At 37.5% G+C, this 25,958-nt stretch overlaps 1 protein-coding gene across 2 annotated transcripts in view; it reads left to right on the top strand.

Annotated features, from left to right (window-relative positions):
- NR3C2 (nuclear receptor subfamily 3 group C member 2) overlaps positions 1–25,958 on the top strand; it is a 309,474-nt gene that overhangs the window by 210,903 nt on the left and 72,613 nt on the right. For both annotated transcript variants that reach the window (XM_033134524.1, XM_033134523.1), the window contains exon 4: positions 5,295–5,411. In XM_033134524.1, coding sequence (XP_032990415.1) covers positions 5,295–5,411 — 117 coding nt within the window. The remainder of the gene's footprint in view (positions 1–5,294; positions 5,412–25,958) is intronic.

The following is a 25,958-nucleotide window of genomic DNA, read 5'->3' as shown; positions in this document are numbered from 1 at the left end:
TTAATGTATTGGTTAACATATGTTCATTCATTCTTTTCACCATTTTTCAGTAGCAGCTATCTGCCAGGCAGTATGCCATTTGTACTATGTGTCAATTTTCTCCATTAGCTTACAGACTGGTGCTTCATGTCTAGTAGTGTCTAGAGCCTGTAGATGGATGCTCAGCAACTTTGTACAAAAGTGCTATTTTTAAAGGAATATGTTGGACTCTCCAAATCATATCCCGTTGACTTTAAGCTTTGATTTTTCTCCATGTTGTGGAGATGTGCATTGTTTCTCTTTGAAGTACCTATTACAGTGTTTGCTACCAGCTAGCTAGACAGAACGTCCTCTAACTTTTTGTGAGGAAAAATAATTATAATCTGTTTGAAAATGGTGGGGCATTCACATTTCCCCTAGAAGCTTTTAATTTATTTAGCTTACAAGTTTTTGTACAGATTCTTGTTGATGTACTTACATTCATTAATAGGTTGTGGGTTTTTGGACGTGGAGGTGGGATGGTCACTGGTTTGCATTCTTTATTGAAGTTGCGTAGCCCATAGATGTTTATTTTATTGTAAAAGGAAATGTATTAGAATCTGGTAACTTCTCACTAACATTTTGAAAAGTTCAGCTATTTATGGAACATGCCCTCAACTCATCTATTAAGATTAATTTATCCCCCCAAAAGCAATAATGTAAATGGTTTAACACTTCAGAGAGGAACTAATATGGAGGCTGAATTTTATATTTTTATTTCCTCTTCATGGAGGTAGCCTTCAGAGAGGTTCCCCATATATTTCCAGCTCTTTGCCTTCTGGGTAGAACGTAAGATTCCAATTTCTGCCCCCTTGTTAACTGAGTGGGATCCTTGGACTAGAGCTCAGTCCCTTCTGTGCTTGAGCATTAGATTTTTCCTAAGTCATTCTACAGCCCGTCTACCATGAGACTCCCAGGATTGGCTGTGGTAGCTGCTCCATCAACCTGGGGCCCAGGGTGGGAAGACATGGAACAGAATCCCCAGCCTATCCGCTGTTACCTTTATACTTAGTCAATCTCTACAAAGAACCAACTTTTGGCTTTGTTGGTTTTTCTGTATTGCTTTTTATTTTAACTGTGATTTCATTCCTTCTATTTGCTTTGGGTTTAGTCTCTATTTTTCTAGCTTCTTGAGGTAGAATCTTAAATCTTGAATTTTAAGCCTTTCTCCTTATGTAAAATTTCTGTAAGTACTGCTTTAGCTGTACCCCACACATTTTTATATGTTGAATTTTTATCATTTTGTTTGAAATATTACATAATTTGCCTTGTGATTTCTTCTTTAAACCATAAATTATCTAGAAGTGTGTGGCTTCATTTTCAAATATGTGGGGCTTTCTTGATATCATTTTGTTACTGATTTCTAATTTAGTTCCTTTGTGGTCAGAAAACATATTGTGCACGATTTCAATCCTTTTAGAATTTGAGACTGTTTTATAGCTCAGGATATGGTCTATCTTAGTGAATGTTCCATCCATACTTGAAAAAAACATGCGTATTGTGCAGTTGTGTGACCTAAGTGTTAATTAGATCAAGGTGTTTGATAATGTTAAAATCTTATGTATTTTTACTGATTTTCAAGATAGTTATTGTTCTGCCACCTACTGAGAGAAGTCAATCTCCAGCTGTGGTTTTAGATTTATCTTTTTACCTTTTAGTTCTGTCAATGTTTGCTTGATGTATTTTGAAGCTCTATTAGATGCTTTCGTATTTAGGATTATTATGTATCAATTTCATTATTATGAAATGACGTTCTTTATCTTTGATATTCTTTGTCTTGAAGTCTACTTTGTTTGACTTTAATATAGCCATATCAGCTTTCTTATCTTATATTTTCATTGTCTATATTTTTTCCATCTTTTAACCTTTAACCTGTGTGTGCCTTTATATTTAAAATGCATACGAACACACACTTCGGTCTGCATCTTTTTTGAATCCAGTCTACATCTTTGACTTTAATGAGAGTGTTTACACCATTACATTTAATATAATTGTTGCTATTCTTGGGTTTATATCTGTTATCTGGTGTTTGTTTTCCTTTTGTTCCCTCTATTATTTGTTCACTTGTTTTTCCTCTTCTGTCTTTGTTGGGTTGAATGTTTTTAGTATGCCATTTTATTTCTCTATTGTCTCTTGAGCTATACTCTTTGTGTTATTATTCTAGTGGTTGCTTCATGGCAGTATTTCTCCAACATTAATGTGCACTGGAACCACCTGAAGGATTATATAAAACACAGATTTCTAGGTCCCACCCCAGAGTTTCTCAGTTAGTAGGTCAGGAGTGGGGCCTGTGAATCTAAATTTTTGATAAATTCTTAAAGCAATGCTGATGCTTTGTCCATGGACAACTTTGAGAACCACTGCTGTAGGGATTACAGAATATATTCTTAACTTATAGTCTACCCTGAATTGGCTTCAAATATACCATTTCAAATAGCACTTCAGATATAATGTAAGAAACTTACAGCAGTAGAATTTTATTTATACCCCTTCCTGTTCTTTTTGCTATATTCTCAGATATTTTAATCCTACATACGTATTTATAAATCCCATAATACAATTTTATTATTTTTTTTGTTTTAAGCAATCATTTGACTTTTAAAGAATTGAAAGAAAAGAATATTTTACATTTTACCACCTATTTATCATTTTCATTATTTTATGTATATCCTAAATTTCTATCCAGTATTTCCCTTCAGTATAAAGAACTTCCTTTTTCATTTCTTATAATGTGATTTTACCAGCAATGAATTTTCTTAGCTTTAGTTTATAAAAAAAAAAAAATTCTTTATTTCACCTCCATTTGAGAAATGTTTTCATTGGTTATTCTGAGTTGACAGTCTTTAAAGATATTTTATATTGCCTTCTAGCCTCAATTGTTTTGAATAAAAAAATCAGTTATTACTCTTATCATTGTTTCCTTTATGTAACTTAATTTATTTTGCTCTGGCTGCTTTTAAATATTTTTATATTTGTGTTTTTACCAATTTAATTATGTTGTACCTTAGTGTTTGTTTTTTCTTTTCTTTTATCTTTTGGGTATTTGCTAAGCTTTCTAGATTTCTGAGTTGTTGCTTTTATTCAAATTTGGAAATTTTAACATTTTTTTCTCACCTATTCTTTCTCCTTTCTTTCTGGGACTCCACCTGCACGCATATTAAATTACTTAATCGATTGTGCAGTTATCTACACCTACCTATATTTATTAAGAGCATTCAATTTTTAAATAAATAATTTGATTATTATAATAGTGGGGTTTTATTTCTTCACTTTGATAAATTTCCATATCCTATGACTGTTTTATTATTATTATTATTATTATTATTATTATTATTACTAAGATTTACCACGTTACTGAAAATATGCTCTATATTAAATTATTTTAATTCCATTAAACAATACACATTATTTTTACTAAGTACTTACTGTAATTTACCTGGTAATTCTCAACCAAGGGGGAGTGGTGGTACTAGCCTGAAGGGAGTACTGTTGAGTCCGTTCACTGTACAGTCACCAGGGAGATTTCCCTCTCCTCTCTGTGAGCATGTTTTCAATGACCCATGCCTCAATCCTCAGACCCATCTCTTCCCAACCCGTGCTCACTCTCCATGTGATCTCATCCACTCTCATGGCTTAAAATAATGACCAAAAGCCGAGCCCTGTTCCTGACCCCAGATCTGTGTATGTCACTGCCAGTTTGACACATCCTCTTAGATACCTCTCAGGCCTCTCAAACGTAATACGCCCATGTCTGAAACCGGTGTCATTCCCCATAAGCCAACGTGTTCCTGCTGTCCTCCCCATGTCAATTTTTGGCAGTTCCATTTTTCTAATTGTTTAGCCCAAGAATCGCCATGCCTCTTTCATGCCCCGTTTGCGCTGGTCTATCAGCAAATCCTAGCATCTTTCACTTCAAAATGCATCATGGATCTGACCACTTCTCACCACTGTCACTGCCACCACACTGACCCGACTCACCATCATCTCTCCCTTAGAGCACAGTGTGATGGCCTCCTAACCCTGGTCTCCCTAATTCTGTCCTTTGTTCACTGCGGTCAGTTTCTAACACAGCGGCCAGACTGTGTGATTAACTGTAAGTCCCATCAAGTCATTTCTCTGCTCGAAGCCCTCTCAGCTAGTGGCTTCCCAGCTGACTCAGAGTAAAAGTCAGTGTCGAAGGTGATCTATCAGGCCCTATGTGATCTGACTCACATTCACGTTTTTTCCTCATCTCCTCTTGCTTTCTGCTCGTTCACACTTGGCTGTTGATTAATCATGCCAGGTATCCTCCCCACCCCTACCCTTACCTCACTGGCTTTTCCCTCTGCCTGGTATATTTTCTAACAGAGATATCCACATAGCACCTTCATTTTCTTCAGCCCGTTCTTTAAAAATCACCTTCTAATGAGGCCTTCCCTGTATGCACTCTTTCTAAAATCTCAGCATCCTCCCCTCCCCTCCCACGCCTTCACCATGGTATATGCCCCTCCCCTTCTTCTTTTTTGTTTTTTCCGGTAGCATTTGTTACTATTTAACATTTGCACATTTTACCTAATCACCTTGTCGACTATCTGTCCCACCTCAATTGAATGAAAGATAATGAGAATAGGGAGTTAAGTCTGTCTTATTAATGACTGTATCTCTAGTGTTTCTAATCATGCCTGGTAGCTGTTGGAAGTTTTGTAGATATTTTTTGAATAAATGAAGGAGTAATTGAGCTAGGCTACGATTTTACATTTTGCCAGTAGCTGCCATTCTCTAAGCAATTTCTACATCTGAATATTTTTGTTCCAGTTTGGTCCACAGAATGAAACAGTTAAACATTTGAAATAATAATTGTATAATTTGAAAGTCTTCCCATTGAAATCACTTGTGTAAAAGGTGAGCAGGCATAGCAGCTTACATAAAGATGGCAGGGCGTGTGTTGAGATCCGTGCTGTTGGGATGTCTGAATGAAATTTGCACCATCACTGAAAGGGCTCGTGTAGCTCTCAAAAACGGTAAACAACGGGGGAGTGCAGCTCTACTTATATGAGAACCCGTTGGAAATAAACGTAGTGTTAATCTTATCATCTGTCATCTAAAGTCTCAGCTGTGTTAAGCTGGCCGTTCCTATGCCTGTATTATCCGTAACCATATTTCCCTTCTGCTTTTTTGAAGAAGAGATTTCAAAACAGGAAAGAGGAAGGTTCATATTCTGAGTATACATGTTAGTACTTTATATTAGTATAATAGTCTTTATTTTAACAATTTTTTTTTCTTTTTATTTTATTCAGGGCAACACAACTATTTATGTGCTGGAAGAAATGATTGCATCATTGATAAAATTCGACGGAAGAATTGTCCTGCCTGCAGACTTCAGAAATGTCTTCAAGCTGGAATGAACTTAGGAGGTCAGTTTTATGTTTTCTGTTCAGTAAAAATTGTTAATATGTAATGTAACACCACTGGGTTCTGTGTACTCCCAAAGTTTATGATGAAGCTAAGCATAGAGCTAAGATTTCTAAAAATCTAGTAAGTTCTACATTCATGCTAAAATATTTCATGAGAAAAGTATTTCTTTTTTTTTTTTTAATTAAAATGTCTTGGGGTAACAATGGTTAGTAGAAATGCATAAAATATATGACGATGGAAGAAGAACTGAGCACACAATGTGATATACAGATGATGTATTAGAGACAAGTATTTTTTAACAGGAGTTAAAAAATGAAGTGTTATGTGGCTGTGGTCCTAGTGAAGTTTTCAACCTTGAGTTTGTGAAGGTTTCAAGAACAGGGCACACAATAAAAACCAAAACCAAACTGAATGCCTTTTTATATAACATTGTAACTAACAGTTTTTATTATCCTATGTGCTTATAAGAAAGACATCCATGTGATAGCATTAACCAGGTAGGAATATGTTACTAACTAGGAGTAAATGTAATAAAGGAAGACCTGTATGAGAACAACTTTAAAATATTAAAGGAGCTCACCAACAATAGAGGGTGTGAAGTAACCAAACACAAAAGTATACAACGTTCATACATGGGAAGATTCAACCTCCTAAGGATACCAGTTTTTCCTAAATAATTTATAAATGTGACACAATCCTAACAAAAATACCTAATCATTTTAAGTCCCTAAAGAACAGCCAGCAGAATTCTGGAAAAGAAAAATAATGAGGACAACTAGCTCTACCAAATAGTAAAACATAAGATGCAGATACAGTAATTAAAACAGTTTGTTTATTTGTTTACTGGTTGTCACATCAACAGGAAGTCAAGAAATAGATTACAATAATATGAGAATTTTGTATATAATAAAGTTGGCATTTCAGATCAGTGGGAATAGGGTAGATTATTCAACAGAAGTTATTGTGACAACTGGGAAACCATTTGGAAAACAAGGAAGTTGAATCCAGACTCTTACTATTCACCAAAATAAATTCAGAGTATTTTAAAGATTTAAACTTTGAAATATAAAACCACGGAACTACTAAAAGAAAATATGGATTTTTTTTTTAATACTCTCCAAGTCAAGAAAACCTTTCTAAGTATGAAATAAATGCAGAAGCTATGAAAAAAGAATTGACGAAATCACCACTACTTACAAATCAAATATGACTGCAAACAGTAACTCAGAAAGTCCCATGCTGGTTAAGAGGGAGGGCTCTAGAGCCAGAAATGCCTGATGGGAACTCTTGTTCTGCCACTTCCTGACCCTGCAACCTCAGGCAAGTTGCCACGTTTCCGTGTTTCCTTATCTGCAACTTGCATTGACCAGTGAACTTACCCTCACAGGCTATAGTGAGGATGAAATGAGTTAATGCACAGTGAGAAGAAAGTGATCACTCAGTACATGTCCGTGCTGTGATAGGGGGTGGTAACGCTCATGGCATTTCCTATAGCACTTCCACACATGATCTGAAAGACCTCATTGCCTCATGTTTTGGTGATGCTAAAGTTCAGGTGCCCCGCAAAGTTAAATGACTTACCCAAGATGCCACAGCCAGTGAGATGATGAAGCTAGACCTTGGATCTCTGCATTCCTGGTCTGGTGTTTCTGGTATACCACACTGCCGCCGTCTTTGGATATTCAAATCATTGCAGATGTGGCACACACAAAAAAATCACCTCTCTAGCATGTTAGTGAGGATCAGGGGAGAGTAATAATTTAAAATCTGGATGACACAACTACACGGTCATTGGTTGTAAAATGAAGACAAAATCAATTTTGTAAAATCCATCATCTGTGTTTAAACACACAGGTACACACTAGGAAGGTATTTTTAAAGTATCTGTATATAGTTTTATGTAACTTTACAAAGATTATATAATATATTGACATGCAATATAAATATTACCATGAATGTTATACAGTCAAATTCTATAAAATGCAGCTACTATTGGTTACTATAACATATCACCATACTTTTAATTCCTACCTCATAAGATTGTTTTAAGGATTAACTGAGTCAATACCTAACCTGTAAAATAGGGTTTCTCATCCTCTGCACTGTTGACATTTTGGGCCATATAATTCTTTGTTGTGGGGGACGGTCCTGTACCTTGTAGCATGTCTGTCAGCATCCCTGGTATCTTCCTACTTGATGCCACTTGTAACAATCAAAAATGTTTCCAAACTTTGCTAAATGTCTCCTTGATGGCATTAAAACCCAGTGGTTCAGCAATAATTGTAAATAGGTATAAGTACTATTTCATTGTTAGATATTGTTTTCTGCTAGAATGTACATTCCATCAGGGGAGGAATTCTTGTGTGATTTATTCATTGCTTTATCCCTGGCGACTAGAACAGTACCTGGACAAAGTGGGTGTTTAAGAGCTATTTGTTGAATAAACACACAAGTAACTGGCATTTTTGTAGGGCTTCCTTGTTTTAAGCACACTGCTGAGCCCTTTCTATGTGTCATCCCTTTGAAGCTTCACAGCAACACTGTGAGATACATACTATTAATCTGATATTGGAAGTGAGTTCATGGTGGCGCCAAGAGGTTAAAGAACTGGCCCAAGGCCACCAAGCAAGGGGTGGCAGAACCAGAATTCAGATATCCATTCCGGGCGCCCCAGCCCATGCCCAGAATCACTGCTGTATGTTATAGGTCCACTATTTGTACATTGGCATTTAACAATAGCCCAAATTATCTATTAATAGCAGTAGTCATGGCACTTGAATTTTTACCTGTGTCCGCAGTGACCTGTAAGTGAGGTCTGGCAGAGTACATGATACAAAATTCACATAATTTGTTGTTGGTTTCTGGATATACGGGATAGGTTTTGTTAAAACATTTTACCATCAAGGAAGCTAACTTTGAATCTTGAGGTCATTGAAACTAGTGAGTCAAACACGAGCAGAGGGGAAATTAATATTTATGAAAGTGATATTTTCTTTATGTTCAAGTTATAATTCAACCACTTCTGGCTTGTAGATTAAATGATTAACTTTTACTAATTATCCAGTTTCAGTGACATACATTATAATTTTCTTTTGCTTTTATCATTTATTTTGAAGCCTCGCTTTTAATTTCAATTTGGGCAAAACGAAATGAAAGCAATTTCACTATATTTTTAAAAAGGTACTATGAAGTTTAACCTTTTAATGTGAAACAATTTTTTAATTAAAAGTTTGAATTAAATTAAAACCTTTTTAGACATGTTCCACTCACACCCCTGTTTTCCTAGCAAAGCAGGGCTATCCAGTCTCTTTTTATCCAGCCTCCTTCCTGCTACTTCTCTTAGTGAATAAAGCAGATAGCAACCCAGTATAATATTCGGAAGACATTTTCTGCTAGTGAATGACCATGAAACCGGCAACAAAATTAGCCATCCCCTTCTAAAGGCTTCAGGAATCCAAAATGCTTCAGAATAATTTTTTTTTCTTATCCTATCAGCTGGTTAGCATGTAACCCTAACCATGCCCCCAAAGTAGGCTCTCCCTTAGAACGTGGCAGGAAGAGAGGAGTAGGGCTTGTATTTCTCAGAAAACAAAGTCATAAAAATGTGCTTGTTTCCTTTTCTTTAGATCTGCTCCCTCTCTCCAGCCACAAGTACTTTCTTTTTCTTTAAAACCCTGCTGAGCTTTAGGCTGCATACAAAGGGAAATATAGCAGGATATGTGAGAATGTCAACAGAGAAATTGAAAGGAAAATAACAGCTTTTCTGGCCCCAAGCTGGGCCTGCCATTCTGCTATAGACCGTTTAGAAGATCTAAAAATCCATGGTTCTACATTCAGGAGAATTCAGTGGCTTTGCCGAAGGAATTAATCACTTTATTTTTATATGCGAGTGTTCTGAAGAGGTTGGTCTTTTAGAGCTTCTCTTACAATATGTAAAGCTTAGCATTAAAGCTAAGTGGCCCTCAGAGCGGAATGTGTCCTGTGGGGTGTTTCTGGCTTGTGTGCACTCTGGCCTTAGAATCCAGAGGAGATTGTAGAGGTTCTTCACTTCCAAGCCTCCCATTTGACAGGTGAGGAACTTAGAATCCAAGATCCTATCATTAGACACCTGAGAAATACTATGTCATCCCAGCGATAGGTGATTACTAAACTTAGTGTGGTGATCACATTGTAAGGAATATAAATGTCAAGTCACTAAAGTGTCCACTTAAAAGTAGCATAATATTGTATACCAACTATACTTAAATTAATATATATATACACATATTTATATATGAAAGGATTCTAGTTCAGTCATCTTTCTTCTTTTCCAAACCACCCCCCCGCCCATGTCTCATTTTTCGTTAGATATGCTAAGAAGTCCATTTTCACATTCCTTTAATGAAGACTCTAAAATATTAAAATCTTACTTCCTGTAGCTTTAAAAATGTAGGCTTCACAAGCCACAGAATATTCCTACTTCTGGTTCAAATTAACTTCTAATGCATATCTGCAGCTTTCCTTAATCCCAGCAACCACAGTTGAGGGGAACCTTGATAGGGTGGCCAGATCAGATCCACCTTTTCCTAGAAGGACTGGAACATGTCATGTGAAAAGAGAGAAGGGTCTCCGACACAGGAAGCAGTGGCAATAGCAGACATCATGGTTGCTTTTTGGGAGATGGAGAGAAGGCAGCTAGGTTAACAATTAAAGGGACACATAAAGCTAAAATGCTGGGAATCATCCAAAGAAGAGATTTGTACATCACTTGATAAGAATGGAACCAAAGGGAGGAAAATATTTAAATTAAAACTCATCCATATAACGCAGTATTAATCAGCCAATAACATTATGGCTATGAAATTCATAACAATGTAACAACATAACACCTCTGAAAAAGTAATAATGAAAAATTAGTATGTAAAATATTTCTTGAGTGAATAAATATGTTAATTATTCTGTGATTATAACTACACATGAAAAGATTTGCATGAGTCAGAAGATTAGGAAGAGATGTTAGAATACCAAAAATGATGATGTTCATGAAGTAAGATTATAGATACGCCTTTTCTTATCTCTTTTCCAGTTTACTAGTAATATGAACATGTTTCATAATAAAATTTAAAGAAAATAATGTTCACAATTTTGGACAAAGAAACGAAGGGAAATGTAAGACTAATAGTGCTACTACTGAACAGGAAAAATAAAGAATTAGGCATCCAGATAGCCAAGGTGGAAGTTTTCCCTGAATAGGAAGGAAGGAAAAAGGAAAAAACAAAACCAAAAAAAACCCAAAAATAAAAACAAACTTAGAGACATCAGTAAGTCTCCTACTGTGAAATGCTTTAAAAACTGAAATGGAGAAGTGAGTGAAAAACAAATGACCCAGAGACCAAAGAATGATAGAATCGTGACGGACACACCAAGCCCAGAGAGAGATCTTTTTACTTCAGGAAATTGGCTTTACCTGCCAGCAACTTGCTGCATCTAGTGGGCTGGGTCACCTGTAAAAGTCACACGCAGTGTACATCTGGTGAGAGAAATTACAGGATCAACGCCAGCGAGAGAGTCGGTTTAATATCAGAAATCCAATAAGAAAAACAATTTTTAGATCTTTAAGGGTCTCCTGAGGCAGGCTATGCAGTCATCTGTAGAAGTTTGGAAAGCCCAAGTGTACCAACTTTTATGAAGAAATACCATTCCTTGTATTTTTTTTTCTTTTTTCCATTCCTTTTGCTTCTAGACAATAAGAATTTCTATGGGCCTTCAGAGCAGTAAAGTGGAAGGGGAAATAACACATTTATAAATCAGTGAAAATATGTTTTTTGAATCTTCATATATAAGTTAAGCCATTTTAATTGTCATAGTAATATAACTTGAATTAAAGAACTGGTCTTTTAACCCTGCAGATTTCATGGAGGAAAGTTCAGGTTTGGTGCCAAAGCAGATAGAATTTAAAGATGTACTGTATTTCTTCAATCCCAAGACATTGTTTTCCTATCAGATTTTCACTGTTGGGATGATAATTTGCAATCAACACGTACATTGGATTTTTATTTGATTCCTTTAAAGCTAATTGAATTGGTGTCTTATCTTACATCTTAGAAGAGAAGCAATACAGGTAGGCCTTCCGTGCAAAGGTCCATCCCTCCCAAAAATGTACACATTTGTGAGCACACCCCATGGTGAGCTTGTCCCCAACAGGTTGCTTTTCTTTTTAAGTATATAAGGCAGGCGTGTTGGAAATGTTCTGCTCGAGTATATAGATGCCCTTTGGTGTTTCCTTCCATTTTTCCTTTAACTTTTTCATTTGTCATCCATCCTGATAGGTTGTCATGCCAGTCTTACCTGTCAGCCTTTTGGATCCAGGATATCTTGTCATTTGGCCTTGATGGTCTTAAGAGACCTAGAGTCAGAGCCAACCTTTGTCCTTCTGAGCAGTGTCTCTTTCAGCTGGTCTTCCCGCCGCTTCCGTTTCCACACGTTGCCTGGCATTTTCTGTAATACACACCTGTTTTCTAACTCTCTGGTAAAATAGTGGGGGCTTTTGTTTTTGTTTTGTTCATGGCACTTCACATTATTGTTACATTCTTTCAGGTTACCTCAGGTGATGGAGGTGAGGTGTAACAACATCAATAATTTCAGTCAGCCTTTGGGAAATACTGAGCTATCATTTAGAACACAAGGTTTTCGATTTCTAGGACTTTCATCTTTGATTTTTTTTTTTCTCTTTTTGCCTGCTTCTTTCCACCAAGTTCTCTCCTCCCTACCTTGTTGCTTTTGCTTACTTAGGGTTTTCACTACACGTTTACTTACTGTCTTCTCTATCTCTCAGCTTCCTTGTCAGCTGAGTGGCCCATATTCAAACTTCCCTAGGGGAAGGGCCGGGCAGATTGCTTGGTCACTGTCCAGAACAAAGCCTGTGATTGGGTTGAGTCCTCCAGAGAATACAGACAAACAGCTGCCTTTGTCTCTATTGTTCTTACCTTCCCCAGGCTCCCGTGGCAGGTTATTGGTCCCTGAAGTACAAAGCATGACCTGTGACAAAAAACATTTTGACCCCATTTTTCAGAAAGGAGCTGCAATGATAGATAGCAATCGGAGTGTAACAGATGCACCTCCAGGATGGACTCCAAACAATTCCAGTCATTGTGGAATTGTGGAGCTGTTAATTGTGGAGCAGCCCTTAAATTATAGCAATTTTCAACACCCAGATTTTTATTCACATATTATATGAGTTACCCCTATACTTAGAAGTAAAGAAGTAATCCGTTTTTACTAAGCAGATTGACCAAGCGAAATAATAGCTTTTCATTCTTCTTGGAACAGAGCTGCTAAAGCTTTATTTTAGAGTTCAAGGCTTTTTTGATATGGCTACCTTGAAAACACTCACACCAAAACAAAACACAAAAATCCTAAGTAAAGCAAATCTCAAGCTTATTTTTTTAATCACCAATTAGTGTGTAAGGTGGACATTCTCTAGTAGGACAGCTCTCTATACCTGAACTGTTCTCTGTCCCTACCTACCTGGCTCTAAGATTGGGAATGAGCTCTGGGATATGAAGATATTAAGGAAGGAAAAGAACTATATAACCAAGAGTCCTAGGTTTGCCACTCTCTGGCGATCAGTCATTCTAGGAAATCTCCCTGCCTGTTCTCTAGGATTCAGTTGTACCGTCTACCTCAGACTATGATTTCTCAAAAGTATAATCACTGAATTCATTTACTTTCAATTAACAGGCATGTCCACTAAGGGATATAACTCAGTCTTGTTCCGTTTGAAAATCTAGAGACTAATGATCTACTGCTTGTTGGCTTTGTGAATAAATATCCTCTTCTCCCATCTTCACAGTAAAATACTGCGGTTGTGAAGATGAGGAGAGGAAGCTATTTATGTCACAATAACCCCTCTGTTCTCACCTCTAGAAGGTACAGGAAACCAGTCAGCTCACTTTCCAACAGTCCTTCATTCTTTGGCCGCAAACATGTATGATATTTAATATCATTAGGATCTTTTAAGGCAATGACTTTTTAAAGCTAACCGAATTCGAGCAGATTTTCAAAATATTGTTTTACTGATTTATCAAATTATAAACGCCATATTCATTACAGTCATTAATAAACCAACGTCAAAGTTCTCTGTAATAAATTGGGGGGATAAAGATGGGAGAAGAGTCAAGATGTTTGCTGAGCACTTTATTTACCAATTAAAAAATAATGATTTACGTTTTGACAGAGAGGCTCTTAAAAGCCGAATTGGCAGAGCTAATGAAAACAGTTTCTTCAGAATGTGCTGCTTCATTATTTCGATCTGTCAACAACAATATAAAGGTAGTTGCTAAGTTAGGTCATCAAAATAAGGAACTCCAAGATGTAATTGTTCTATAATCCTCCTTTGGTGTTTTGTACGGTGTTTGTTTTGCGAGTATAATAAGGTGAAGTACATTTAAATAGTGATGAAAATAAGCAGTCACTCTGTTACTATGTAATTATTTTTTATATTAAGATTAATCTAATTTGTATAGGAGGGGAATCATAGTGTTTAAAAAGGCCATCCATCAATTCAGCAAATACCCATAGAGTGCCTCTGAAATTCCAGATGTTTCTCACGATGTTGCCAGTAGCAATGAGAAGGCAGGCACTGGCCTTGCTTTCAAAGAGCTAATCTTGAAGAATGGAGAAATGTATTAAGAGCCAGATACGCTTTGGGAATTTAGCAAGAGGATACTTAAGATCACCCTTAATGTTCACGATGGCCCAAATCCCTGGAGTTCTTTCTCTTTGCTTTTCGAAGGGCACCGCCCCTTCTTGACTTGTAGCTACTGAAACAAGGTGGTGAGATCTCAGGATTGGCTCTCTGTGGCTCTGTCTCTTGATACTTGGTTGGTTCATCCTGGTTGCTTCCTTTGTGCATTGATCCCATGAAACGGACCTGTGGCATCTGCCGATGCTTGTGTGGGATCTTGTCTGGAAAGGAGCAGCCATGCATCATGGAGTCCTGCAGAGGCCCACGGCTTCTTCCTCACCGCAGACCACCTCACTTCCAACGTCTCCTCTATCAGTAGACCAAATTCTGCACTTGATGTTGGCTTCTTGAACTAGGACTGTGAGAATCAGCACTTCACATTCTCACCCAAAAATTGAATCCAACTTTACCTTAAAGATTTCTGGCCACCTTAGAGTTTTTTTTTTAAGTCATTCTAGTCTGAGGAAGACTGAGGCAGCTCCGGTTGATCTCCTTGGAATGTATGCCATGCCTGTCTCTCTTGTAGCTCCTATAAAAGATAGTAGGAAATGTCTGTGAAGAAAGACTTGGGACTCAGGGAGCTACTTTCTGGTAGCTGACTTTGTCATCTCCTTTCAGTCCCCAACCCGCCTGAGCACATTAACTGTTTCCCCTAGAAATGCTTCAGAATTCACCTTTAGTAACCAGCAGAGAAACTGCGAGATAAGCTTTTATGAACATTGTTTTTAATAATTAAATATTTCTGTCAACATGAAACTTTCTTAATCTAGCAATCTTTAAACCAAACCATTCTTAATTCTAAGATTAGACTAATTCACCAGTGACTATGCAGAGTTTCATCTTTATTTGCTATAGAAATGAAATGCGTCATGTTACTTATTTAGAAACATTTGCATATTTTAATTTGCTGACTTTTTAAGTTTAAAGCAAAAGCTTAAATCCCATAAAGCAAAACCACTTTTCCATTCTGCGTATCCTCGTATTTTTAGATGAAGTTGAGTAAGATTAGAAATCTTAAGCCAAATTCCAAAGATTCCCCCTGAGAATGATGGGAAGCCGAGGAGGAGTGTGTAATTAAGTGACCCTGTAGGACAGTTCTCGGTTGTCGCTGTGTGTCAGACTCATCTGTCAGATCTTTGTTTTACACACGCTCACCCATGCTCTGCCCACAGAGATTCTCATGTAGTAAGTCTGAATGAAGCGTGGGCATCTTTACTTTTATAAAACTCTGCATGTTGTATTCAGTTTCCTAGAGCTGAAAACCACTGTTCCCTGGTTTGTTATAACATCGGGAGCATTTTTCTTAGGATAAGAAAACTGTTTTTTATTAATTTAAAAGCCCTTTAGTTTTTTGTTTTTGTTATTCTATTTAATGTTATTTTCATTTTTCTCAAGTAAATCACTAATTAGCATTTAGTAAATATTTCTTCATTAGAAGTCCCCTAAAAATGATATTTTAAATTAATGTATTTGCATTTTTCTTGCCAACCATAACATAGCCTTACAAAGGGCCGTGTGAGCTTTCAGTCCACCGCCACTACTAGATTTGTGCCTTTCAAAGCAATAACTTTAAGTATGTTGGATACGCTGTACATTTACACGCTGCAAATATTTGGGGCAGAGTGTTCAAAACCCAGAAATGAAGGTAGGTCCCTTATCCTCAGACAGGACAAGTACTGAGACAATGGTCCTAAAGTCCTGTGCTAGGGAGCCAAGAGTGTGGAAAGAGATGAGACTATGGCGAACAATCTTTGGAAAAAACCTGAGGGGAAAAATAAGGGACCCTGGATGGGTTTGTGGTTTGTTATGAGAGAGGAAGCAAATTTAGAAATGCTACGCGAACTGTCATCCATTTCTGATTGTTTGCCCCCACCCTTAGGCCCTGGACAGGTGTAGACATTTGTATCCGCTGGGAAGAGGTGAGAGCAGAGAAAAGGGAGCCAGGGCTACCTCTCCCCACACCTCACCCGCACACGCAGACCCCCGCCATAGTTATCCTCTCTCGTGCTTGTAGTCAGTGGGTTAGAAGGAATAATGTGTGTGTGTGGTGTCTTCCAAATTGGCAGCTGGATCAGTTCTCCATACGGTTGTTCTTCAGAGTAAATAACCTCTAGACCCGCTTCTCCATCCTTGCTCAGTAAAGATGGTTTGGATCACAGCATTAAATTTTTCAGATAATATTAATGGTGACACTATTAATTGGCTTGCCAGTTGTTTTATGGTTAAATAAAAGTCCTCATCAGGCTTCAAATATTATATAAGAGATTTGATTAAAATACTCTGGAGTTGAAAACAGATTCAAAATAAAAATTAAAAGAGCTTAGCTTATTTATTTATTCTAAAGCTCACTGACTGCCCTGTTCCCAAACAGGTTTTCATATCCACCAGGTCAATTTTTCTCAAAATGTTTGATTTATTTTCTTCTTTAATAAACAAAATCTGAAGGATCCTCTTAGGTTATTTGAAATTCAAAATAAGTGGGATTCTGTGACTGAACATAAAGCAGTGAACACAATGCTGGTTTGTTTGCAACTCCCACACGCACCCCTTTCTGTCTCTAACTGCGCCCCTGTCCCTTGAAAGGTTGTGAGCCACTCCTGGGCATCACCCTTTGTGACTATGCCTGCTACCTGTTCCTCGGTGCCCTCTACACAGTGAGCAACGTCTCCCGCCCAGGCTCCCTCTGGCCCAGTGATGTGGGTCCATGGCTATCAAGTCAACCTTGCTGGTTTGAGTGACAGCCCCTCACCCTGTCAGGCAAGGAAAGGCCTCTCGTTTGTACTGGACATAGGAAGACCAAGGGGGAACCACTTGAATTCCCATGTGTATGAGTCTCCTATTGCTGCTATAACAAAGTACCACACGCTTAAAACAACACAAATGTATTATCTTACGGTTCTGGAGAGCACAAGTCCAAAATAGGTCTCACTGAGCTAAATCAGTGTGTCATCAGACTGAGGTCCTTTGTGGAGGCTCAAAGGAGAGAATTAATTTCCTTGCCTTTCCGTCTTCTGGAGGCTTTCTGCATTCCTTGGCTCGTAATCCCCTCCCATCTTCAAAGCTAGATTAAATGCATGTTCCTACCTCTGGTTTTCTTGTCACATCTCCCTTCTGCCTATCCTGACTCCATCATTCACTTATAAGGACCCGTGTGATTACATTGGGCCCACCTGGACAATTCAGGATGTTTACCTTATCTTAAAAACCCTTAATTTAATTAAATCTGTAGCGTGGCTTTTGCCCTGTAAAGTAATATATTCACAGATTCTGGAGATTAAGAACATCTTTGGGGGACTCCCCATTATTGTGCCTGTGTAATGACTGTGTTGAATAAAACATGTTCATGCTCTGGGATTTTCAGATGCTTTCCTGATTTTGGCCCTCTACATATTCAACCATCTCATCCTCCCTCTCCATACTCCCAGACACCACCCTTCCTTTTGTAAAGCCACTCTTACTTCTTGTTCACAACCTGCCAGTTATACCTGGGTCGACACAGTTCTTAAATTGCCTGCATATTCTTCCCCTATGCGAAGTCGCTATTACCCGTTCCAGACCTACCTCAAAAAGCTCATCATCTCCACATTAAGTGCACCCCTCACAGATCAGCCTTTTACACAGTGGGAAGCACTTTCATCCCCTTTTAGACAGTTCTAAGATGTTACACATGGATATAATTTATTAAGACTTCTTCTATAAAGCTTTTTATGACTTCCTTAGATGGAGTTAATTAGTACCTCCTCTGTGCTTCCAAAGCGTCTGTTGTAGCATTTAGCAGGTATTATTATATTTGTTTATAAGTGTTTCTTGCCAAACAGTCTTTAAATTTCTCAGGAACAGAGTTGTCCTTTTGTCTTTATATCCTGAGCACTTAGAAGAAGTAGATGCTTAAAAATGTTTATTGAATAAATGAATGAATGAATGAATATGCAGTTAAACCATGCTCATATAATACTAAGCTGAATTTAGCAAAAAAATTCTAAGATTGTTATATAGATATTAAAGACATAATGGACTTCATTTTAAAAGTAGTCCTATAACATAGAGTCCAAGGATAATATTTTTAATAAGTTATCATATAAATATTATTTTTCCATCTCTGCACTAGGAAGTTTCCAAAAAACATATGATAAGTCTTGATCTTACTATTGATTTATATGGTATAATTTGGCAGCTTTTTAAATGGTAATATATTGCAGAAACGATTTTTCTCATCTCTTTATTCCTTCATGGGGAATTTTAAATGATGTTTGAACTTCTTGATTATGCTTATTTAACCACATTTTTGTCACCAGCATGGGAGAATGGCATTTTGGGATAATAATTGTTGATGCTGTTAAATTGGGAATTCTAGCCCTGGTCTAATGGTTTGTAGTGAAGCATTAAGTTCAGGGTGAAGGGAAGTTTGAGTTGACCTAGAGTGAGAGAGCTGGGCAAATGAGCCTCTGAAATAAGAGGTAATGGAAAGAAAAGAGAAGAGTAAGGCAAACCCAAGAGCAGTAGATTAAAATGAAGATTCAGTTGAAAAGCTTAGTGGACTAAATCCCAAGGATTATTAACTAAATCATTGGAATCTGTGGTCTCCAGAACATTTGTAACCCAAGGTCAAAGTCAGAGATACACACTGACTTCAGGTGGGAAAAGAACCTGTCTTCCCAAGAACTTTCCCAAGATTGACAGAAATGCCCAGCCCATGTCGGGGTAGCCAGTTGAGTCAAGTGGAAATAAGCAATGCTGTATTCATGACCATAAACACAAAGGTAGTGAGTGGCCGGTTAGCTCAGTGGGTTAGAGCGTGGTGCTAATAACACCAAGGTTGCCAGTTCGATCCCCGCATGGGCCACTGTGAGCTGCAAGCTTTTTAAAAAATAAATAAATATAATAATAATAAATACATACATACAAACAAAGGTAGTGTTCCATTTCTGGGAAATAGAGAAGCCTACCAGATGCAAAAGGAGAATGTTATCAGGGAGGGTCTGTAAGACCTTCATCCAGACATAAGCTATATAACCGAACAATGTGAAACTACACTCATGATTGAAGCAACTTTCTGCAGGCTAGACCTGGAAATTCCTGTACCTTGTAGTCATGTTTGATTGTACACTGAAACTGCTGGGCGCAGGGCTACTATTCATGGCACAGGGGAAAAGGCGCAACTTCGAAAGATGAGAAACAGGTTGTAAACTGAGGGGTGTGGACCTTTTTACCTCTAGATGGTGTCAGCAGGAAGTTGGCCACGGGGAACAGTGCCAGCACCACAGCTGAAGGAAGAGTAAGTTTGGGGAAGGCCCTGTTTCATCACAGGAACAAATCTTCTTTTTAATGGATGGTTAGTAAGGAAGCCTATTGTGTGAAGCCTGGCTTGAATTTTCATGTGAGAATGTTGAAATCAGTCCGTCATGACTCCTTTCCTTGTGAGTGTAATAACGTACAGGATGTGCGTTGTCAGTCAGTACCTACACCCTTGGGGCGTGGTAGGGTGCAGTGCCTCACAGATTGTAAACCTGACGTGACGATTACGCTGAACTGAGGGACCTTCTCTCGTGTGCTGTATGTGTGTGCTTCTGTGGCTTGTAAATCACGTTTGTAGGTAAAAAGCGCGGCCCTGATCGGGAGATTTGGATTTCTAGGAAACTAAATGTAAATTTTAAGTATATGGATAGGTTCTAATTCTCTACAACACTAATGACAAATACAAGGAATTTTATAGTGAATTTACCTATCGAGAAAGAATTACGGAGCAAATGTCAGTGCTCTCACTAAAGGGAGTTGCCAGCTCTCAGCTCTAGTCATTTGTTATCATTGGGAAAAACAGGCAGATATTGCCAGATTTTAAGATTTATTGTTGAGGTATCAGAAATACAAATTTTTGTGTGACGTGTACCAAATTCTGAAAAATGAAACTGAAGTTTTTAAATTATGCGTAGCTCACTTTCCAGTTTATAACTTCTGCCATCAAGGAAACTAACTTTAGGAGCATAATGGATTAGCATGCTTCTTATTTCTCATTTGATTGTTGTTGTTGTTTTTTTAATATATAAATCTAGGGATTGAATTATCTTTCTAGCTTACTGTTCTTGTTTTTATCGACTTCCGTAGTGGAGACCAGTGGTTCTCAAACAGAGGCAATTATATTCCTGGACAGGTGGGGGACATTTGGCAAAGTCTGGAAATATTTTGGTTGTCACAATTTGGAGTGGGGGGATGCTCTGGCATTGTAGGCAGCCAGGGAAGCTGCTACATATTTTACATTGCGCAGGACAGAACCCAACAACAAACAGTTGTCCAGCCCAAAATGTCAATAGTGATGAGGTTGTGAAACTCTGGTGTAGAGCATGTTTTTATCCTGGTCTATCACTCCTTTCTTCCTTCTCTCTCTCCCTTCCTATCTTTTTTTTTTTTTTAAGAACCTTTTCGGAATTCTTTCTGTTTCTCCGTCTTTCTGTATTCTCATTCAGAATCTTTAGATTGGTAGTTCTCAATTTCAACACACAGAAAAAAATCACATGGGTGTTTGTTAAAATTAGGACTTCCAGCCCCTACTTGTCTACATATTCTGACAGGTAGATTGAGATTCTGCATCTTCAAAAAGCCCCGAAAGATTCTAAGGAAGACCATGCATGGACCACAGTTAGAGAAGTAGTAGACTAATCTGTTTTCATAATCTCCGGCCCTGTGCTTTTCTTCATGTTTTAGATTCTTTATTAGTTGAATTTCTCTGTTATAAAATTACTTTTATTAAGCCCTTAAAATATATATATATAACTTTTAATAATTATACTTTGGGAAATAAGTAAATTAAAATGTATCTATGGACAGAGTTGAAATTATATATAATCATATTTGGTTCCTGTAAGTTATCCAAGTAGCTGGATAGTATGTCATACAGAATTTCTTCCCAAAATTTCTAGTCTCTTTTCTAGTCTCTTTTTGTAATATACCATATGTCTTCCCATAAGAAGCTGGTTGATCGTGGGTCCCTGAAAATACAAAATTATTTTTTTTTTGTTTTTTGTACGTATAAACCATGTACAAAAGAAAACAAATAGACTATAACAGCTAGACTAAAACATTGCAAATAATTTATGTGATTTCTTAACCATTTCTTAACCAAACTAACCCATACAAAATATTACAAAACTCCCTGGAGATAGTAATGTATATACCACGTGCTTGTTCAAATGAAAGCAAAATGGTGAGGGCAGCTATAGATACATAGGAACGATTCCTCCAAATGTTCCCTGTTATTTAGGAAAACGGCATGTTTATACAGGTACTTGCCTTCAGGGGCTTCAACTCATGTCTGACATCCCATGTGTTAGAACGTATTGAATTGAAATCACGTGGCTTTGATAGGTCTACAATAGTTATTCAAAGTCTTCTTGACATTGGCAATTACAGTGATACCTGGCAATCATTGAGTCATTTATGAAGGCATATCCTCTGGTGTGTCAGCACCAAAATGTGGATGTCCTTCCCCTCCAGTAAGACACTCATACAAGCACTGTCAGTCTGCTCACCACCTTGCCACCAAGAGGCATGAATAACTTTGTTATCCAACTTTGATCACTTTTTATGATAACCCTAAAGAAACTGTTTTTTGAGCAAGCAGGAGTTCCATTGGGATAGTGTGTTTACACCAAATTAAACAGGTATTAAAGTGGTTGTCACATGGCTTGGGGAGAGGTCATTAGCCTCTCCCTCATAATTTTCATTAAATGTCTTCCAGCCTACTATAGATAAATATAAATAAATGTCTCATGAAGCAAATATGTTTCCACCCATTTCTCTGAGCCCCTCCTGTATACAGATTCTGATGCCGACACAGCTAACAGGCCACTGAGCTTGAAATGATGAGGCCGAGGGTATATACCACTCCTACCAGTTGGAATCTTGGGCAAGCCAAGATTAACTCCTCTGATTTAAAATGAGGAGATTAAACTGGCTGTCTTGTGATGTTCCTTCTTGTTCTAGAAGGCTGATTCTATTAGGGTGCTTACAATGTTGGTGTCAGAGAGTGTTGCATTGATGACAGTCATGTGGAGCAGGAGAAGATCACTGCTTTTCTCTGCATCCACACCCATTCCCCAAGGATGGGCCAGGGTCAAGGCCAAAGACATTTGCCGTCATTCCACTCACAAAAAGGAACCCATGCTGATGTGTCTAATTCAGTGATACTTATTGGGCCCTAAGATGGGGGATGCAGAGTGCCTCTTTCCTGGATTCTGTCTCTAGAATGTGGTTGTTCTATGGAGTTAAAGAGATAAAAAGCTGCTTTCCTTTTAGCTTCTCCCCTTTTCATTTCTCTTTAGACTCTCTCAAGGTTAGAAGTGATAGGGCTGCTTGCTCTACTACTTACTTTCCCTGACTTGATGCTTCTTGGAGGACGCCTGACCTGCCTTTGTTATCAGGCTAAGGCTGGGTTGATCTTGAGCCTTGGCAGGAGTTATTTTCCAGGGACTCTAGCCTGGATTATTGGGGTTTGGAGTAAAACCTGACATCCTCTCTCTTTATTTCTCTTAAAAGCTTTGTTAGAAAATGGTGGCTGTAGTCATCATATTAAGAGAAGGCCAGCAAAGCATTCATTCATTTGATTATTTGCACTTTTCTTTCCCTTTGTTCAGTAAGCAATTATTTATCATTTACTGTGTGCCATGTGATAAAAATACTCAGACAAGCTGTGAGCATGATAATCCAGAAACAACATAAATACAGAGTACATCATTATATTGTACATGGTCTCATGATCTGTATTCTCTGTGATCATATCTGTAAAAGCAGAATATTTGAATCTAAAAGAGAACGTCTCATCCTAACTGTGGATCCAAAGAAAACACCATTAAAGGATAGAAATTCGCGACAGGGAAGGTTATAAGCTTGAATCATCTCCATTCAATTATGGAGGTTAAAAATTATTCTGGGATTTAAAAACTGTGTTTTCCATGGAATGTGACTTAGAACCATGTCGTCCATTTGAAAATCATAGCATGAAACTGGCCTTAACCCAAGTTGGCAGTGAAGAACTGACTTCTTGTCCAGACCTCTGCTCTGGGGTGACAGCCATGGGCCACCCTGCGACTCCAGAAGAGATTTATTCTAACACTAGCAAAGCCATCAGTAAAATCCATCATCAAAGGCACCATCCATTCTTCACAGCTACGTATAGAAGGGTTAGAATTGCAACATGCTAACAGACTTTTAAATAAAAGGAAACTTATCTTTGGAACATAAGCTGAATACAAATAGGAAATAGCAGCAAGCAATTTGTGAGATGAAACAAGTAACTGTGTTTGTTTAATCTCCTTATTGTCAATGTGATGTTACTTTAAAATTTACTAATAGCGTCTTAAATGTGAATTATGGAATTTTTCCCAGAGGAAAACTTTCAGAAATGGCCCATTTACCCTTCCCGAACTTTTTCAGCAGTCTCCAGAAGACGTCCTCAGGGCAGCTCATCTTCCAGCTTTGATGGAGAAAGGCTGATGCGTTTCTATCTAAATCTATGTTTCAGTCTCATATGTGAAAAAAAAAACTGCAGATTATGGGGAATTGTTGAAAATAAAAAGGCACTTAATGTTTACTTATCCTAAAAACCTCTTTTAATGAGGCACCATATTTATTATGAACTCAAATTCTCTCTTGGACTTTCCCCCCTCCCCCAAAGTATAGCTAAATAATATAAATTTTGAAGAATTTTCTTGAACTTAAACAGAAAGCATATTCTTCTAAAGATTCAGCCTGCTGCGTTGAATAGGTTTTGAGAGAGTCACCAAAGCTCAGGAATTTACATGGTGGCCGAATACCAAATGAAAAAATAGCAGTTTGTCTTCTAACCAGAGCTGAGAGGTCAGGCGTGTGTCTGCCCTGGCGTGGCTCTGCTCACCACCAGGCAGCTGAAACCTGCCAGTACAAGACATCATCACAGTCCTCAGGATGTTTCAGTACTAACCTTGTGTACAAAGGAAAGCTGGAATGAAAACACGAGAAGCAAACGCAGGAGAATCACTTATTCAAAAAAAGCCATTTGGTTTGGCTCAGCTTTACCTGGGAGTTTCCAGACCGATTCAGCCTGTATCCCAAAGAGATCCCAGCCTAGAAAAATATTGTTTTTTCAAGTACATGCATCATTGGCTACTATTAATTCTTAACTTAGACTCATTCTGATAATGTCAGTGAAATAAAATGTGGGTAAAATATTTTGTTTTAAATAAAGTAACATGAAAAGGAGTGATAGTTATTTAAAATTCATACAAGCTATAAACACTGAAATTTGTTTTCTCTGTCCTCAGGCCTATTTAATCATGCCCCCCACCCCCAATTTGAGTGGCATCCTGTTAACTCATTAACATGTACTTACTATACTCCTCCTTTTTAATATTAGCTTTAGCTTCTAACATAACATTTTTTAAAACAGGATATTTTCTGTGTTATATTAATTTTGAAAAATGTTTTTGTATCAGATCATGGGATTATTATTTTGTTTGGTTATCTGGCTCACCAGTTCCTTTTCTTGCTACGCAAAATTTTTAATAATTTTAAGCATTCAGTTAAAATTTCAACATTGGTAGTCTAAACTAAAACTAGTCAGTTTACTTTTCATATAAACAATATAAAGCATTACTTATAATTTGATTTTATATTAAATGTGCTGTTAAAAAATAGCTTTTAAAAAGTAATTGAAACAATAATGATGAAGTTGTAAGTCATTATTTTACAGAAAGATTATCAAGCTAAGAGATACGAAATATTTTGAAGAAAATTGGCATTGGAGATAAAACTGTTTTACTAGTCTGAATATTTTTCCATTCCACTCCATAGTTTTTATTTCTTATGTATACAAATACTAATAAAAATTTTTCTGGAGTTGAATTTAGGTAACTTCCTTAGTTGCTTTATAATTCTCAGACACATCTAAGTTGTAAGGTCACTGGATATACAATTATTATTTTTTGGGGGGTGACATAAAACTTTCAAGTGTACAATTGTATAATATATCTTCTCTATCTTGCATTGTGTGCTCACCACCCAAAGTCTAGTCTCCCTCCGTCACCAGAAATTTGACCCCTTTCACCCTTTTCAACCTCCCATCACCCTTCTTTCCCTCTGGTAACCACCATGCGATTGGCTGTGTCTGTGAGTTTGTTTTGTTTGTTCATTTGTGGTTTTATGTTTTATATCTACCATGTGAATGACATCATATGGTTTTTCCACTGACTTATGTGGCTTCTCATGATATTCTCAAGATTCATCCATGTTGTCATGAATGGCAGTATTTCATTTTTTTCTTATGGCAGGGTAGTATTCCATTGTGTATAGGTACCACATTTTCTTTATTCAGTCATCCATCGAAGGACACTTAGCTTGTTTTCATGTCTTAGCTACCATGAATAATGCTGCAGTAAACATAGGGGTACATATATCTTTACGAGCAAATGTTTTCAAATTTTTTGTGTACGTACCCAGAAGAGGGGTTGCTATGTCATGTGGTAGGTAGCTCTATTAATTTTTATGTAGTGGACCAAGATGAGGAAACCATTGCAGTAGAGTAGCAGCAAATGCTAGGAGGTAAAAACAGAGTAATTGAAACATGCCTAAGAAGTGACATGCAAATATGATTCACACATTGTATTTTAAGTGTTCTTTAGGAGCTTACTTAAGGAATCTTCTAAAAATTGTGTAAAGAACAATGCCAGTACCTCCTAATATATCTGTTGGGTAAACTCTTATTTTTATTGCTTAAGGTAGATCCTGTTTAGCCACCTTGCCAGTTGGAGGAGGTATACAGGGGACCCTTCCTGTGAATTTTCTGCACAGCCTG

The sequence above is a fragment of the Rhinolophus ferrumequinum genome, chromosome 18 (assembly GCF_004115265.2).
Source record: "Rhinolophus ferrumequinum isolate MPI-CBG mRhiFer1 chromosome 18, mRhiFer1_v1.p, whole genome shotgun sequence".
Classification (NCBI taxonomy): Eukaryota; Metazoa; Chordata; class Mammalia; order Chiroptera; family Rhinolophidae; genus Rhinolophus; species Rhinolophus ferrumequinum.
This window is presented reverse-complemented; position numbering and strand designations above follow the sequence as displayed.